Below are 15,797 nucleotides of genomic sequence, written 5' to 3' on the forward strand. Positions count from 1 at the left end.
GCTCATCATTCAGCTCTACGGCACAATAATCAGCTGTTAATTAGCTGCACTGACGCATAGATACGATCTGTGCTTTAATTAGCTGAACTAAGGCATATATATGATCTTTGCTGCAGGGAAACGTGTCGTGCACATGAGGAAGTTCCAGTTAGATGGTAACAGTGAAGGGAAGGAGACCTCGTTATTTATTGTGCCAATTAATGTCAAAGGTAAGAATGCACACACTCTCATTGGTGCCCAAAATGTCATATGCAAATTAAAGTGAATCATGCAATATGTATGTATATACAAAAACATGGTCATACATACATATATATATATATATATATATATATGACTCACTTTAATTTGCATATGACATATGTTCAAATGTTTGGAGTCAGTAAGATTTTTTTAAATGCTTTTGACAAAAAGTCACCAAGGCTGCATTTATATGATCAAAATACAGTAAAAACATTTTTTTTTTTTATATATATATATTGTAAAATGTAATTTACTCATTTATTTCCAATTAATGTCAAGGGTAAGAATGCACACACACTCATTGGTGCCCAAAATGTCATATGCAAATTAAAGCGAGTCATACACACACACACACACACACACACACACACACACACACACACACACACACATATATATATATATATATATATATATATATATATATATATATATATATATATATATATATGAAGAGTTCAGATGCAAAAGCCTCTAAGTGCCATCTGAAATTTTCTTCTAGAATGATCATTTTTATAAAGCTTGTATATTTAAGTTCAGTAATTTCACTTAAATGACAATTAATAGGTAATTTACATTGTCATTAAAGTGAAATTATAGAACTTAAATATATGAGCTTGATAAAAATGATCATTCTAGAAGAAAATTTCAGATGGCACTTAGAGGCTTTTGCATCTGAACTCTTCAAATATATATATATATATATATATATATATATATATATATATATATATATATATATAATTTATTTATTTATTTATTTATTTATTTATTTATTTATTTATTTATTTATTTATTTATTTATCACTTTAATTTGCATATGTTGAAACATTTTGGAGTCAGTAACATATATTTTTTAATGCTTTTGACAAAAAGTCACCAACGCTGCATTTATATGATCAAAATACAGTAAAAAATGTATTTGAATATATTGTAAAATGTAATTTATTCCTGTGATCAAAGCTGAATTTTCAGCATCATTACTCCAGTCTTCAGTGTCACATGATCCTTCAGAAATCACTCTAATATGATGACTTGATGCTCAGAAGCATTTTTTATTATTTTAGGTTCAAAAGAACAATATTTATTTGAAATAAAGACTTTTGTAACAATGTTAAAGTCTTTACTGTCACTTTTTTATCAATTTAATGAGTCCTTGCTGAATAAAACCTTTTAAAAAATCATACCATACTGACCCCAAACTATAATATATATATACATATATATAGTTATATATACCTTTACTGTGAGTTTTGTAGTGTGTCAAGGCAGTGAATGCTGACGTGATTATGGTCTTTATTCCAATATAGAAAACAGCAAGTCTGTTTATCACCCTGGGAGCCCCAGTTTCTACTGCCTTCAGGACATTATGCGCGTCTGTAGTGAAACCAGTGCCCATTTCTCCTCCTCCACCTCGAAGATGCTGCTCGCTCTGGACAAGTAAGTTTGAACATCATCACTGACCACCAAAGTGTCCGAAAATCATACAAATAGGACTTTAGAGTCTTGTTATGATAATATAAAGACCATTTTCTTGTCCTATTTTCAGTTGAAACAGGACGTTGGGAAGGACAAAGTTTATTTTACCTAAACCAGTAGCTTTTAGTTTAGGTCACAACCCTTGAACCATGATTTAAAGTGCCCTTATTATGCTTTTTCGTGTAGTGTGTAATAGTGTTTCCACCATTCATGCGGTATTTAAAAGCTTGTGTTTATTGACTGATGAGGTTAGCTCTGTCAAATGTGACCCTGGATCACGTCACCAGTCTCGAGTCGCACGGGTTTATCTGTGGCAATAGCCAACAATACATTATACGGGTCAAAATTATCGATTTTTCTTTTATATCAAAAATCATTAGGATATTAAGTACAGATCATGTTCCATGCAGATATTTTGTACATTTCCTACCGTAAATATATAAAACATGTATTTCTGTGAGTGCAGCACAATCGCCAACATAAATGCACAACTTTAAAGGAGATTTTCTCAATGTTTTGATTTTTTTGCATCCTCAGATTCCAGATTTTCTAATAGTCGTATCTCGACCAAATAGTGTCCTATCCTAACAAATACATTTGTTATTCAGCTTTCAGACTATGTATTAATCTCAATAAAAAAAAAATGACCCATGTGACTGGTTTTGTGGTCCAGGGTCACATATCGTTAGCCTCATAGCATAATTGCCTAAGAAATAATTAGATGTTTTGTCTTGAGTTCTTGTCTCTGTTTATTTCAGGTGGTTAGCAGAGCAACACGCTGTGCCTCACGCCATCCCTGCACTCTTCCGGCCGGCTCCGGTAGACCGTGTGAAGACTAACGTGAGTAACCCGGCGTATGCAGTGGAGAGCAAGCAGCCCGACGGCCCGCTTCACATGGGTTACACGGCGCTGGAGATCAAGAGCAAGATGATGTCCCTGGAGAAAGCGGACTTGTGCATCGAGAACCCGCTCTATGGGTCAGATCTGCAGTACACGAACAGAGTGAGGCTTTCTCTTATCATAATAACCAGGAAAAGTTGCATTCATAAGCCATGCTCATAATTCAACACACTACCGTTCAAAAATTTGGGGTCGGTATTAAGATGTTATTTTATTTTTTATTAAACATGGTCACATTAGTTTGATCAAAGTTACATTTATAACATTACAAAAGATTTCTATATCACATAAATTATGTCCTTTTGAACTTTCTATGTATCAAAAAATTCCTGAAAAATATGCATCAGGGTTTCCACAGAAATATGAAATATTTTCCATGATGAAATGTTTCAAATCATCATATTAGAATGATTTCTGAAGGATCATGTGACACTGAAGACTGGAGTAATGATGCTGAAAATTCAGCTTTGATCACAGGAATAAATTACACTTTACTGTATATTCACATAGAAAAACAGTTATTTAAAATTGTAATAATATTTCACTGTTTTTTACAGTATTTTTGATCCAATAAATAAATCCTTGGTGAGCATGAGACACTAAAAAAAACAAAGCTTTGAACGGTAGTTCATATAAGATTATGCATTATAGTCGTTTATCATGTGCAATATACCTTTTTAATTGATATTTTGAATGCATAACAAGATTTTAACTCTTGCCTAAAGGTGGACAAGGTCATCATCAACCCTTACTTTGGTTTGGGAGCGCCGGATTATTCCAAAATCCAGATTCCAAAAAGAGACAAATGGCAGCACAGTATGACCAGCGTCACAGAGGACAAGTCAGTGTATATATATTTACATTTACTACTATTACTACATTATTAGGCTGCTAATAATCAAACTTCATCAAATACTAGGGGTGCAACGGTACAGATAGCCCACGGTACGGTCCGTACCTCGGTTTTTGGGCCACGGTCTCGGTTCGGTTTCGGTACATGTTTTGTGCAGAAAGAGACTGCTATTTCATCCCAAAAATATGTTTTATTTTTCTTATGAGCATAAACAGAATGTCACAGTAGGAAGAACATCAATGTATGGAATAAATTAACACTCTAGTCTGTACTGAACAACACTAAGTAATACAACCTCTTCAACTATCACTTATGAAATACAAAATGTAAACAAACACACTTCAAAATATTCAAGTGGATCCCAATTCCAAACCTTGATAACTGGTATATGAAGTGATCAATGTGAAAGAAAAAGTGCACTTTTACCTTTAACAAACATAAATTAGCTTGTGCTTTGAATAAAAAAAAGCAGAGCAAAATAATATAATAAAAAAAACACTGCATTCAGGATACAAAGTGCAATGTTATTTACTCATCCACTATTGAGAGATTCTTGTGCAAAAAGATGAGTCTATCAACACTGTCTGGTGCAAGGCGAGACCGGTTGGCACTAACGATGTCCCCAGCAGTGGAGAAAATTCTCAACTTTTCAGAATGCCGCAAGCGCACCGTAGGTCACGTGACAAGAACCAACCAGAGCGCGGTTGCTTTAGCAACGACAGACGCCTCCGGAGCGCAACCGCCCTAGCGCTTTGGAAAAAGGAGAACGCGGCACGCCTAGCTTTTTCTACGCGTTTTTAGGCGCGATATGTGAACGGCGCCTAATGCCTGGTTCAGATTACACGATTTTTTTGTCTGTTACGATAGTCACTGTGTCAGATTACACGATTTTGACTCATAAAAATCTTGGCATGTCCTGGACAAGAAACATGTCAGACTACACGTTTGTTTTCCGACCAGTCATCGCGAGCCGTCTCACACACTCATTCACTCGCGCATATACACGCACTCACTCACACACACACACACACGCTCACTCACTCGCACATACACACTCACACACTCGCACACACACACACACACACACACACACACACACACACACACACACACACTCACTCACTCACATACACGCTCTCTCTCTCTCTCTCTCTCTCTCTCTCTCTCTCTCTCTCACGCACACACACTCGCTCACTCGCGAACACAGACTCTCACTCACTCTCCCTCACTCACTCGCGCGCCGTCGTCGTGGAGGACTGTTAAAAAATTAAACATGCTAGTCTTTCTGTCGTGATGTCGTGAAGCATCGCAGACGCGACGTAGGTTGTCGCCCACTATGACACACTATACGAGATGAAACGATCGAATCTTGCGTCCCGACGCCCGTTGTCGTTTGCGAATCCCCACGACACCCTACGTCAAACGGATCGTGCCAAAATCGGGCTAAAATCGTGTAATCTGAACCAGGCATAAAGCAAAAACTAAAAGGATCAGCGCGAACTCAATGGCAAAACCGAAGTCCCGCGGGACACGAGAGTAGATTGTACCGTGCAGGGCTGACCGAACGGTCCGGGATTTTACCGTGTACCGTTGCATCCCTATCAAATACTATACAATTTTTTATATGCCATAATCATTTATTAACAAACAAGTAATCATTACTTCAATGAGCTCATTGTTTCCGCCTTAAATTATTACATTGTTTAAATTAGTAGATTTTTTGCTAACTATGATTTGTATATGTACATTTCTGAAATGCATAACTTAGACAGTTTCCTCTGATAACAAATCACTCTAAATTGTAATGTGGACTCATGCATTTTCTGTAAAGCTGCTTTGAAACGATGTGTATTGTGAAAAGCGCTATACAAATAAATGTGAATTTTATTAAATACAAATACTTAAGCTATACATTTTAAGATGTCCAAATACATTATGTCGATAGCCCTCTTTAGACATTCTACTAACTATACTATAAGTAACTTTGCAACTACTTGTCAACTAGCAGTCATTAGAGTATTAGTCTGCTTAATTTCTGCTTTATTTTGATGCTCCCCATCAGACACTTTACTGACTAGAAGTAGCTTTGCATGTACTTATTCTACTAACATATAATTTAATATTGTTAATAGTGTGGAATGTTAATATTTGCAAAGAGATTTTGTAAAAAAATATATATTTTTTTATTATGTAATAATGAAATCTGAAATTTTCTTCTAGAATGATCATTTTTATCAAGCTCGTATATTTAAGTTCAGTAATTTCACTTAAATGGCAATGCAAATTACCTATTAATTGTCATTTAAGTGAAATTACTGAGCAAGCTTTATAAAAGCTTTATAAAAAATGTATATACAAGCTTTATAAAAATTAGCATTCTAGAAAATTTCAGATGGCACTTATACACATATACACACACAAAAACACACACAAATATATATTAAAAACATATAATACTGTTAATAGTGTTAATAGTGTGGAATGTTAATATTTGCAAAAATTTTGTAAAAAATATATATTTTTATTATATACATAGAAATATTAAATTATATTTAAGTAACTTTGTGTGTCCTGTAGAGAGCGCCAGTGGGTGGACGACTTCCCTCTGCACCGCAGTGCCTGTGAAGGAGACACTGAGCTTCTGTCCAAACTCCTGGACAGCGGCTTCTCCGTTAAACAGCTGGACAGTGACCACTGGGCACCCATTCATTATGCATGCTGGTAGATATCAACTTCTTGTTTCTTTAAAGGGATAGTTCACCCAAAAATGAAAATTAGCCCATGATTTACTCACCCTGAAGTCATCCTAGGTGTAAGTGACATTCTTCTTTCAGACGAATACAATCAGAGTTATATTAAAAAATGTCCTGGCTCTTCCAAGCTTTATAATGGCAGTGAATGGCTGTTTCTGTTTTGAAGACCATCAAAGTGCATCTGTTCATGATAAAAGTATTAATCACACAGAGCCTGTGGAGCACTTGTATGATGGACAGATGCACTTTTATGATGGATAGATGCACTTTTATGATGGATAGATGTGCATTTATGATGGATAGATGCACTTTTATGATGGATAGATGCACTTTTATAATGGATAGATGCACTTTTATGATGGACAGATGCACTTTTATAATGGATAGATGCACTTTTATAATGGATAGATGCACTTTTATGATGGATAGATGCACTTTTATAATGGATAGATGCACTTTTATGATGGATAGATGCACTTTTATGATGGACAGATACACTTTTATGATGGACAGATGCACTTTTATCATGGATAGATGCACTTTTATCATGGATAGATGCACTTTTATAATGGATAGATGCACTTTTATAATGGATAGATGTGCATTTATAATGGATAGATGTGCATTAATAATGGATAGATGCACTTTTATAATGGACAGATGCACTTTTATAATGGATAGATGCACTTTTATAAAGGATAGATGCACTTTTATAATGGATAGATGCACTTTTATAATGGATAGATGCACTTTTATAATGGATAGATGCACTTTTATAATGGATAGATGCACTTATCATGGATAGATGCACTTTTATAATGGATAGATGTGCATTTATAATGGATAGATGTGCATTTATAATGGATAGATGCACTTTTATAATGGATAGATGCACTTTTATAATGGATAGATGCACTTTTATAATGGATAGATGCACTTTTATAATGGATAGATGCACTTTTATAATGGATAGATGCACTTTTATAAAGGATAGATGCACTTTTATAATGGATAGATGCACTTTTATAATGGATAGATGCACTTATCATGGATAGATGCACTTTTATAATGGATAGATGTGCATTTATAATGGATAGATGTGCATTTATAATGGATAGATGCACTTTTATAATGGATAGATGCACTTTTATAATGGATAGATGCACTTTTATAATGGATAGATGCACTTATCATGGATAGATGCACTTTTATCATGGATAGATGCACTTATCATGGATAGATGCACTTTTATAATGGATAGATGCACTTTTATGATGGATAGATGCACTTATCATGAACAGATGCACTTTTATGGACTTCAAATCAGAAATGGCCATTCACTGCCATTATAAAGCTTGGAAGAGCCAGGACATTTTTTTATATAACTCTGATTGTATTCGTCTGAAAGAAGTGATTGTCCATGTTTCCTTATTCCATAGTCCTGGATACTCTGAGTCATGCTGCTCATGTGGGAAACATGAGTTTATATCCGGCTTAGATCCCATCATCTCTCCACTTTCATCAATTCAATGACACCATGACATCAGTATGCTTTTCCTCTGACTTCAGGCATGGAAAGCTGGAGGCCACCAAGCTTCTGCTAGAGAAAGGGAACTGTAACCCCAATCTGCTGAACGGGCAGCTGAGCTCTCCTTTACACTTCGCAGCCGTCGGGGGTCATGCAGAAATTGTGCAGATACTCCTGCAGAATCCGGAGATTGACAGAGTGAGAAATACAGTCTTTCATATTTCATTGCCATGCTCATTTCCCCCTGTTTTACATTCAGATTATTACATTTGCCTTCACTCTCATGTAGGATTAATCTTTAAAAACACTTTTAATTTAATAATCTCAAAATTAATTTCCATTTTTAAATACTGTACATTACAATGTGATGGCTAAATTCACTTGTAGCGTTTTAAAACAACTGGTATTCGTTTTTAGTATTTTATCTTTTACTTGTTTAGACAAAGTAGTGTAGAATGTTTGTTTGCTATGAGTTTTTGTAAGAATAGACTTTTTTAGTATTTTAATTATATTTATTTATTTTTTGTTAGAGAAACCTTAAAAACCTTACATTTTTTATTCATTGAGATGTGTGTAATGTATGTATATATATATACACACATACACACACACAAAATGTATATTAAAAACATACAATATTGTATTATATAATACATATAATATACATATAATACAACATATATTACAATAGTGTGGAATGTTAATATTTGCAAAGAGATTTTGTAAAAAAACATATTTTTATTATGTATATACAAATATAAATATTACATTTTATTTAAGTTATTAAAAATATAGTTTATTATTTATATATACACAATAAAAAAAATAAAAAAAATGAAAGAGTGAACAAATTAAAAAAAAAAAATGAAAATGAAATGCTGTCCCTTGTCATTTTAAGCACATCGAGGACCAACAGAAACGATCCCCCCTTCAACTATGTGAAGAAAACAAGCAGAACAACTGGGAGGAGACGGTGAAACTCCTTCAGCAAGCCAACAATAAACCAGTGAGTGTGAAACCACAGCGTTCTGGATCAGCACTGCGATGTGAAGTCCTGCTAAGCTGCACGTTTTGGTTTGTTTCAGTACGAGAAGGTGAGAATTTATCGCATGGATGGATCGTACCGCTCCGTGGAGCTGAAACATGGGAACAACACGACAGTGCAGCAGATCATGGAGGGCATGAGACTCTCACAGGAGACACAGCAGTACTTCACCATCTGGATCTGCTCAGAGAACCTCAGTGAGACCACCACACCTGACCTGACGGCTCCTGAAAAGCTCAGATATCTGATGTGACTTCATGCTTTTCCTCTGTCGTGTTGTTTAGGTCTGCAGCTGAAGCCGTACCACAAGCCCTTGCAACACTTGCGGATCTGGACCGAGATAGTGACCGACCTCACGGCTCTCGATCCACAACGGGAAACTCCACAGCTGTTCCTGCGCAGAGATGTTCGGCTGCCCTTAGAGATTGAAAAAAAGGTTTCTGCCACATCTTTTCTCAATCTTTACCAAAGTCCCTTTCAAGGAAACTAATTATACTATGCCCTAAAAGTGTTTTTGTGAAGAAAAAGTACATACTTTTGAGTGTGTAGCAGAAGAGTAGACATGCTTTGGGTCAAGCTACTTCATCATAATTGTGTCTTTCACAAACCGCTCTGTCACACACTCTCATGCCTCCTGTCAATCATCTCGTCACAGTTAAAATCCTCCACCTTCAATGTAAGGAAATTTCCATATCAGAGAGAAATGTTGTCGCATGTTGATCTACCAGTCGTGGGTCTTTCTTGCGGAGAACAATGGAAGCTTGTTTCCTCCACAAAATAAAACATTTTAAAAGATAATATCTTTTTTATCTCACAATTACGAGTTTAAATCTCGTAATTCTGACTTTCATTCTTTGAATTGTGATATAAACTCACAATTGTGTGTTATAAAGTCAGAATTGTGAGATATAAACTCTCAATTGTGTGTTATAAAGAGATATAAACTCGCAATTACGAGAAATAAACTCGCAATTGTGACTTTATATCACTGAATTCTGAGATAAAAAGTCAGAATTGCGAGATGTAAACTCACAATTGTGAGAAAAACGCTTTATATACAATAAAGTTAGGTCTAAATCCATGTGATCACTTATATTAATGTTATATATATCATATCATCCAGCCTCAAAAGCAGTATAGTTTTCTGTCAGTTTATTTAAAAACATCCAATTATGCAGAATATACAATGGTAAATATTTAATTGATGAGTTGTCAATACAATATATAACAATTCAATATATAGGGTATGATTTTACCACAAAATTCAGCATATTGACATAAAATAATAACTGGAAATCCACATTTCTCTGCCTGGATCCAGTTGTTTCTATGAGTCGCAGCGATCCATTTGCTTCTCTATTCTGTAGCTTTCAGCAGTCTGTAAAAATACATCTCAGATTTCTTGTCAAATCTAGTTGTACAGTCAAATCTCAAAAGCTCTTTCACGTTTTAAATGCGTTTTGTGTGTTTTTTTGCGGAATTCACACTGAAAACCAATGCTGCCACTCAGTCTGTTTGCCACTCAGTGGGCGTGACTCGCATACACTATTTCGTGTTGCACTTCCTCCCATTCATAAGTTATATGAGTGCACTGTTTTTGCTCAGTCAATTTGTGCTCAGTAATTCTACCTGATCCACATCGATGGTTAAACACCATGTCCTAACTACACGCGACGTGTGACAAAATGTATCTTTTGTTTTCCATGTTAATCAGAGTTTGTCCTATCCAGCCGCGACCATATTCTACTTTAGAAACGGTTTCTATTTTTCTGCGACGTCGCGCTGGAGCAACAAACACAAAGTGTGGCGATGATAATCTCAGTTGCTGTTTATGTGCTTTATTTAATGTTAAAAGCGTGTCATGTGACTCTGAATATCATTTAGTGCTCCAGCTTTGAGGCTGTAAAAGCAACAATGGATAATTCACTTAAACAAATGGAAACAAGAGCGTTCAAACTGTGAACAAACAAGTGTATTATTTGACAAAGGTTGTTTTAGTAACTCAGTAGCCTATGTATTTTAATAATGTTTAAATGGTGTAATATTTGTGAATTTGATTATGTAGCACTTATCCATTTTCTTGCGAGTGCCGTCAAGATTACTCTCTGGTGCTTCCCCCTCAGGTTGAAGATCCGCTGTCCATCCTCATCCTCTTTGATGAAGCTCGTCACTGTCTCCTCAAAGGCTTTCTATCAGCGTCCGACAGCAAACTCATCACGCTGGCCAGCCTCCTCCTGCAGATCATTTACGGAAACTACGACAGCAAGAAGCACAAACAGGGCTTTCTGAAGTATGTAGATCAGTCCTCACCACCACATATGTGACCCTGGACCACAAAAGCAGTCACATGGGTCAATTTTTGAAATTGAGAGTTATATATCATATGAAAGCTGAATAAATAATCTTTCCATTGATGTATGGGTTTGTTAGGATAGGACAATATTTGGTCGAGATACAACTATTGTAAATCTGGAATCTGAGGGTGCAAGAAAATCAAAACATTGAGAAAATCTCCTTTAAAGTTGTTCATTTATGTTGGCGATTGTGCTGCATTCACTCACAGAAATACATGCTTTATATATTTACAGTAGGAAATTTACTAAATATCTTCATGTAACATGATCTTTACTGAATATCCTAATGATTTTTGGCATAAAAGAAAAATCTATAATTTTGACCCGTACAATGTATTGTTGGCTATTGCTACAAATAAACCCGTGCGACTCGAGACTGGTGACGTGATCCAGGGTCACATATTGACAATTACTGTTTTCAGTGTTAGTGGTTAAAGACATGTGTTTTGTTTAATGCAGTGAGGAAAACCTGAAATCCATCGTTCCAATCTCAAAGGTCAAGAGCAAAGCACATCACTGGACTAACAGGATACTTCACGAGTACAAGGTGTGTTTATTCCACATAATGCTCATCATGTACACTGCTCGTCAGTGAGAGATAATTAGTGTTTTTGAAGGAGTCTCTTCTGCTTACCAAGGCTGCATTTATTTGACAGTAAAATATTGTGGAATAATATAAAATAACTTATAATTTATTCCTGTGATCAAAGCTGAATTTTCAGCATCATTACTCCAGTCTTCAGTGTCACATGATCCTTCAGAAATCACTCTAATATGATGATTTATGATTATTATCAGTGTTGAAATCAGTCGTGCCTCTTCAGACTTTTTGAAGCAATGATTCTTTGGTGATTAGAATGTTTAAAATTGGAATCTTTTGTAACTTTATAGATGTCTTTACTGTTACTTTTGATCAATTTGAAACATCCCCGCTGAAAAAAGTATTAATTTCTTGGTAACACTTTACAAGGTTCATTATTTAACTAACAATGAGCAATACATTTCTTACAGCATCTTAGTTAATGGTAATTTCAACATTTACTAATATATTATTAAAATCAAAGGTTGTATTTGTTAACATTAATTAATACACTGTGAACTAACATGAACAAACAGCTGCATTTTTATTAACACTAACAAAGATTAATAAATACTGTTACAAATGTATTGCTTGTTGTTAGTAACTAATGAACCTTATTGTGTAAAGTGTTGTGAATGTTGGTCTCTATGCATAAATGTTTTTATTCATCTGATCTTCTCAATTCCCCGTGTGTGTGTAGAGTTTGAGCACTAGCGAGGGAGTGAGTAAAGAGATGCACCACCTCCAGAGACTCTTCCTGCAGAACTGTTGGGATATTCCCACATATGGAGCGGCTTTCTTCACAGGACAGGTGTTCACCAAGGCCAGCTCCAGCACACACAAGGTCATCCGAGTGTATGTGGGTGTGAACACCAAAGGCTTGCATCTCATGAACATGGAGACAAAAGTGAGATTTGAATGACTTAAATCCTAATTACTTAAATAGCATGCCGTATAATGCTCCGAATTCTGTTTTTGAGTTTCCTGCAATAGATTTACATGCATCCAAGGTCAAAAAACACTCTCATAATATTGCAGCATCGCCTCATTTCTCAAATAGTCTGAGAACGGTTCATTTGAAGATTCACACCGTGTCCTAACTACACACGACACACGATAAAAAGCCTCTTCTCCATGTTAATCAGAGTTTGTCCTAACCAGCCGCGACCATATTCTACTTTAGAAACGGTTTCTGTTTTTCTGCGACGTCGCACTGGAACAACACACACAAAGTGTGGCGATGATAATCTCAGGTGCTGTTTATGTGCTTTATTTAATATTAAAAGCGTGTCATGTGACTCTGAATATCATTTAGTGCTCCAGCTTTGAGGCTGTAAAAGCAACAATGGATAATTCACCTCAGATCTTGAAATTAAACAAATGGAAACAAGAACGTTAAAACTGTGAACAAACAAGTGTATTATCTGACAAAGAATGTTTTAGTAACTCAGCCTATGTATTTTTAATAATGTTTAAATTATGTAATATTTGTGAATTTGATTATGTAGCGACTTTCTTGCGAGTGCCGTCGAGATTACTCTCTGGTGCCGTGAGACTCCGCCCACACACTGTTCTGATTGGCTGACTCCGCCCACACACTGTTCTGATTGGCTGTGGGTTTTGATTGATTTTGACGCATATCGCATTCGCGTCACGTCTAGTGTGGACAGACACATTATTAGTCGCTGGAATCTTATTGTATCGCGTCTGGTTAGGACACGGTGTCAGTCTCATGGCGACATCCTGAACCAAACTCTTCCAGTCTCAGCTACAACTACAGTGTTTGAGGGCGGAGCAAAGCAGACGCTGTTCACCGGTAGCCAATGAAAACCATAGACTGGAGTTATGCAGATGTCTTACATATTTACTAGGGATGCACTGATATGAATATTTTGGCCGATACCGATAATATTTTTATATTTGAAAGCCGATTACCGATATATTGGTCGATAAATCTAAATAAATCCAAATAAAAACAAGTGTCTCACCATTAAAAGCCATGTCCCAAGCACACAATTATAATGTCCTCATATAATCCTAATCCTTTACAAAGTGATTCTAGACATATTTCAAGAAATTCAAAACCATCATGGCGCATCTGAAGTGTCTCAGCTGAAGGACATAATACATTATTAATCAGCTTTAATATATCGACCAAATTTTCTTATCGGGGCAGTAACGTTAACATTCAAAATGTACATATATCGGCTGATACCGATATATCGTGCATCACTAATTGTTATATGTAGATATGTATATGATATGTAGATATTGCTAAATGTAGATATGTTACAGATGTAAGAGTGTAATTACTGTAACTCGTTCAGAATCGCTTCGTTCTTTAAGGCGAGACACTACAGGCAAAAACTCTGATTTTTCATGCATCTGTCAATTTTGGGCTTTTTTTCAGACTAGTGGACAGAAAACATCCAAAATGCACTTTTAACTGTATCTTTTAGACGAGCACTTTATCTATTTACGTCTGTAGATTTCAATCACAGTATATATCTTTAAAGGCCGGTTTCTCTAAATGAGTTTTTCCTCCTACATTGAGCCAGAAATCTCTTACACACACCAAACTTTAGTTTTATTCTTATCTATATATCTATATTATGAAGGTTTTTACAAAGGGGTTTGTTCATATATAATTTTCCTGATTTTATACAACATTTTATCCCTAAAAAAATGGCGCAAATTAAATTATTTTTGGCTGTTGACAGTATTTTCTAATTTGTGGAGTGATAAATAGAGATATCCAATATCCCCCTCTGTACAAACATTTGGCTCTAATATATCAAATAAATGAAACGATAATTTTAAACCTGACTTCATCCAATGCTCAGATTTTTTGTTCTAGAAATGTATGCAAATTAGTGCATATTTAATTAGACAATGCCTCATTTGCATATTTAAACATGCAATTTCAGAAAACTTGTAATACAAATTTTTTTTTGTTGCTATTATTAATCAACTGGTGAAGTTTAGTGATATTTATTAGTTGTTGTTTTTTTACCCTATTCACCTGGGGTGTTTAATTTTTTTTGCAAATTTTTTTTGTGAAAAGTTTCAAAAAGTTTTTTTAATCTGCTATTTGAGTTTTGAAACTGTGCAGACCTTTTACATTCACAAACGGCTTTATTACACACTACATGAAAGGTCATATCTGCAAAAGCATAATCAGGGCTCTTTAAATCACACTGACAGATGCTTTTACATGGATTATGTTCCTCAAATCTTTTATGTTTTATATATCAGGTGCTTCATCTCAGTCTGGAATATGGGACATTTATGTGGCAGCTCGGTCAGGCCGACCAATACGTCCAAATACACAGTCTAGAGAACAAGAAGAACTTCGTCGTACACACCAAACAGGTACGAGTCTCTCTCTGCATCTCGCCAGTCATGTGACGCCGTGAAACGCGAGTTCATCGTCTGTGTGTTTTCTCTCCAGGCCGGCCTCATCGTGAAGCTGCTGATGAAGCTGAGCGGACAGATCACGCCGAACGACAGAGCCGTGTCAGATAAATATGCTTACGGTTGAACCTATCACAAATGTCTTCGCATTTTATCTTTTTTTTTTTTTTGTGCAGTTGTTTTGATTTTTATGCTATTTTAAAACTGACTAAGAGTTGTTTTTACCAAAAGGAAGACATTACGTATCATCATGAATGTTAACCTAATTTACCATGTTATATTTTCTTACTGTATATGGTATTATATGCATTTTATAATGTCATAAATGTGTGCTTTTAACAGTTTTTGTAAATATAAATGGCCATTTTAATAAAAAAAGCTCATAAATTATACAAAAAATTGATTTTCTTTATTTCTCAATTCTCGCAGTTTTTTTATCCACATGCAAATCATTAATGTTTTATTAATATAATTTTTCACAAACAAATTCCATGACCTTTACAGTAATTTAAATGTAATTCATTTTAAAATCAAGAGTAATTCAGACCAATTTGTGAATCTGTTAGACTGACAATTTAATAAGTATAATGTTTGAAAAATAAAACAAAATATTTTTGGTTACACTTTATTTTCAAGGTGTCCATGTTC

General features: G+C 35.2%; 1 protein-coding gene across 2 annotated transcripts in view; it reads left to right on the plus strand.

Moving 5' to 3' along the window:
* Positions 1–15,542, plus strand: part of LOC307162693 (krev interaction trapped protein 1) — a 16,810-nt gene extending 1,268 nt beyond the window's left edge. For both annotated transcript variants that reach the window (XM_079878201.1, XM_079878202.1), the window contains exons 4-17: positions 117–209; positions 1,554–1,683; positions 2,481–2,724; positions 3,348–3,463; positions 6,053–6,196; positions 7,798–7,954; positions 8,655–8,762; positions 8,842–8,998; positions 9,086–9,237; positions 10,925–11,091; positions 11,615–11,702; positions 12,436–12,642; positions 14,991–15,107; positions 15,187–15,542. In XM_079878201.1, the coding sequence (XP_079734327.1) occupies positions 117–209; positions 1,554–1,683; positions 2,481–2,724; positions 3,348–3,463; positions 6,053–6,196; positions 7,798–7,954; positions 8,655–8,762; positions 8,842–8,998; positions 9,086–9,237; positions 10,925–11,091; positions 11,615–11,702; positions 12,436–12,642; positions 14,991–15,107; positions 15,187–15,276 (1,970 nt within the window). In that variant the 3' untranslated portion in view covers positions 15,277–15,542. The remainder of the gene's footprint in view (positions 1–116; positions 210–1,553; positions 1,684–2,480; positions 2,725–3,347; positions 3,464–6,052; positions 6,197–7,797; positions 7,955–8,654; positions 8,763–8,841; positions 8,999–9,085; positions 9,238–10,924; positions 11,092–11,614; positions 11,703–12,435; positions 12,643–14,990; positions 15,108–15,186) is intronic.
* The last annotated feature ends 255 nt before the right edge of the window (positions 15,543–15,797 follow it).

This window comes from Squalius cephalus (assembly GCF_949319135.1).
Source record: "Squalius cephalus genome assembly, chromosome: 8".
Taxonomy (NCBI): domain Eukaryota; kingdom Metazoa; phylum Chordata; class Actinopteri; order Cypriniformes; family Leuciscidae; genus Squalius; species Squalius cephalus.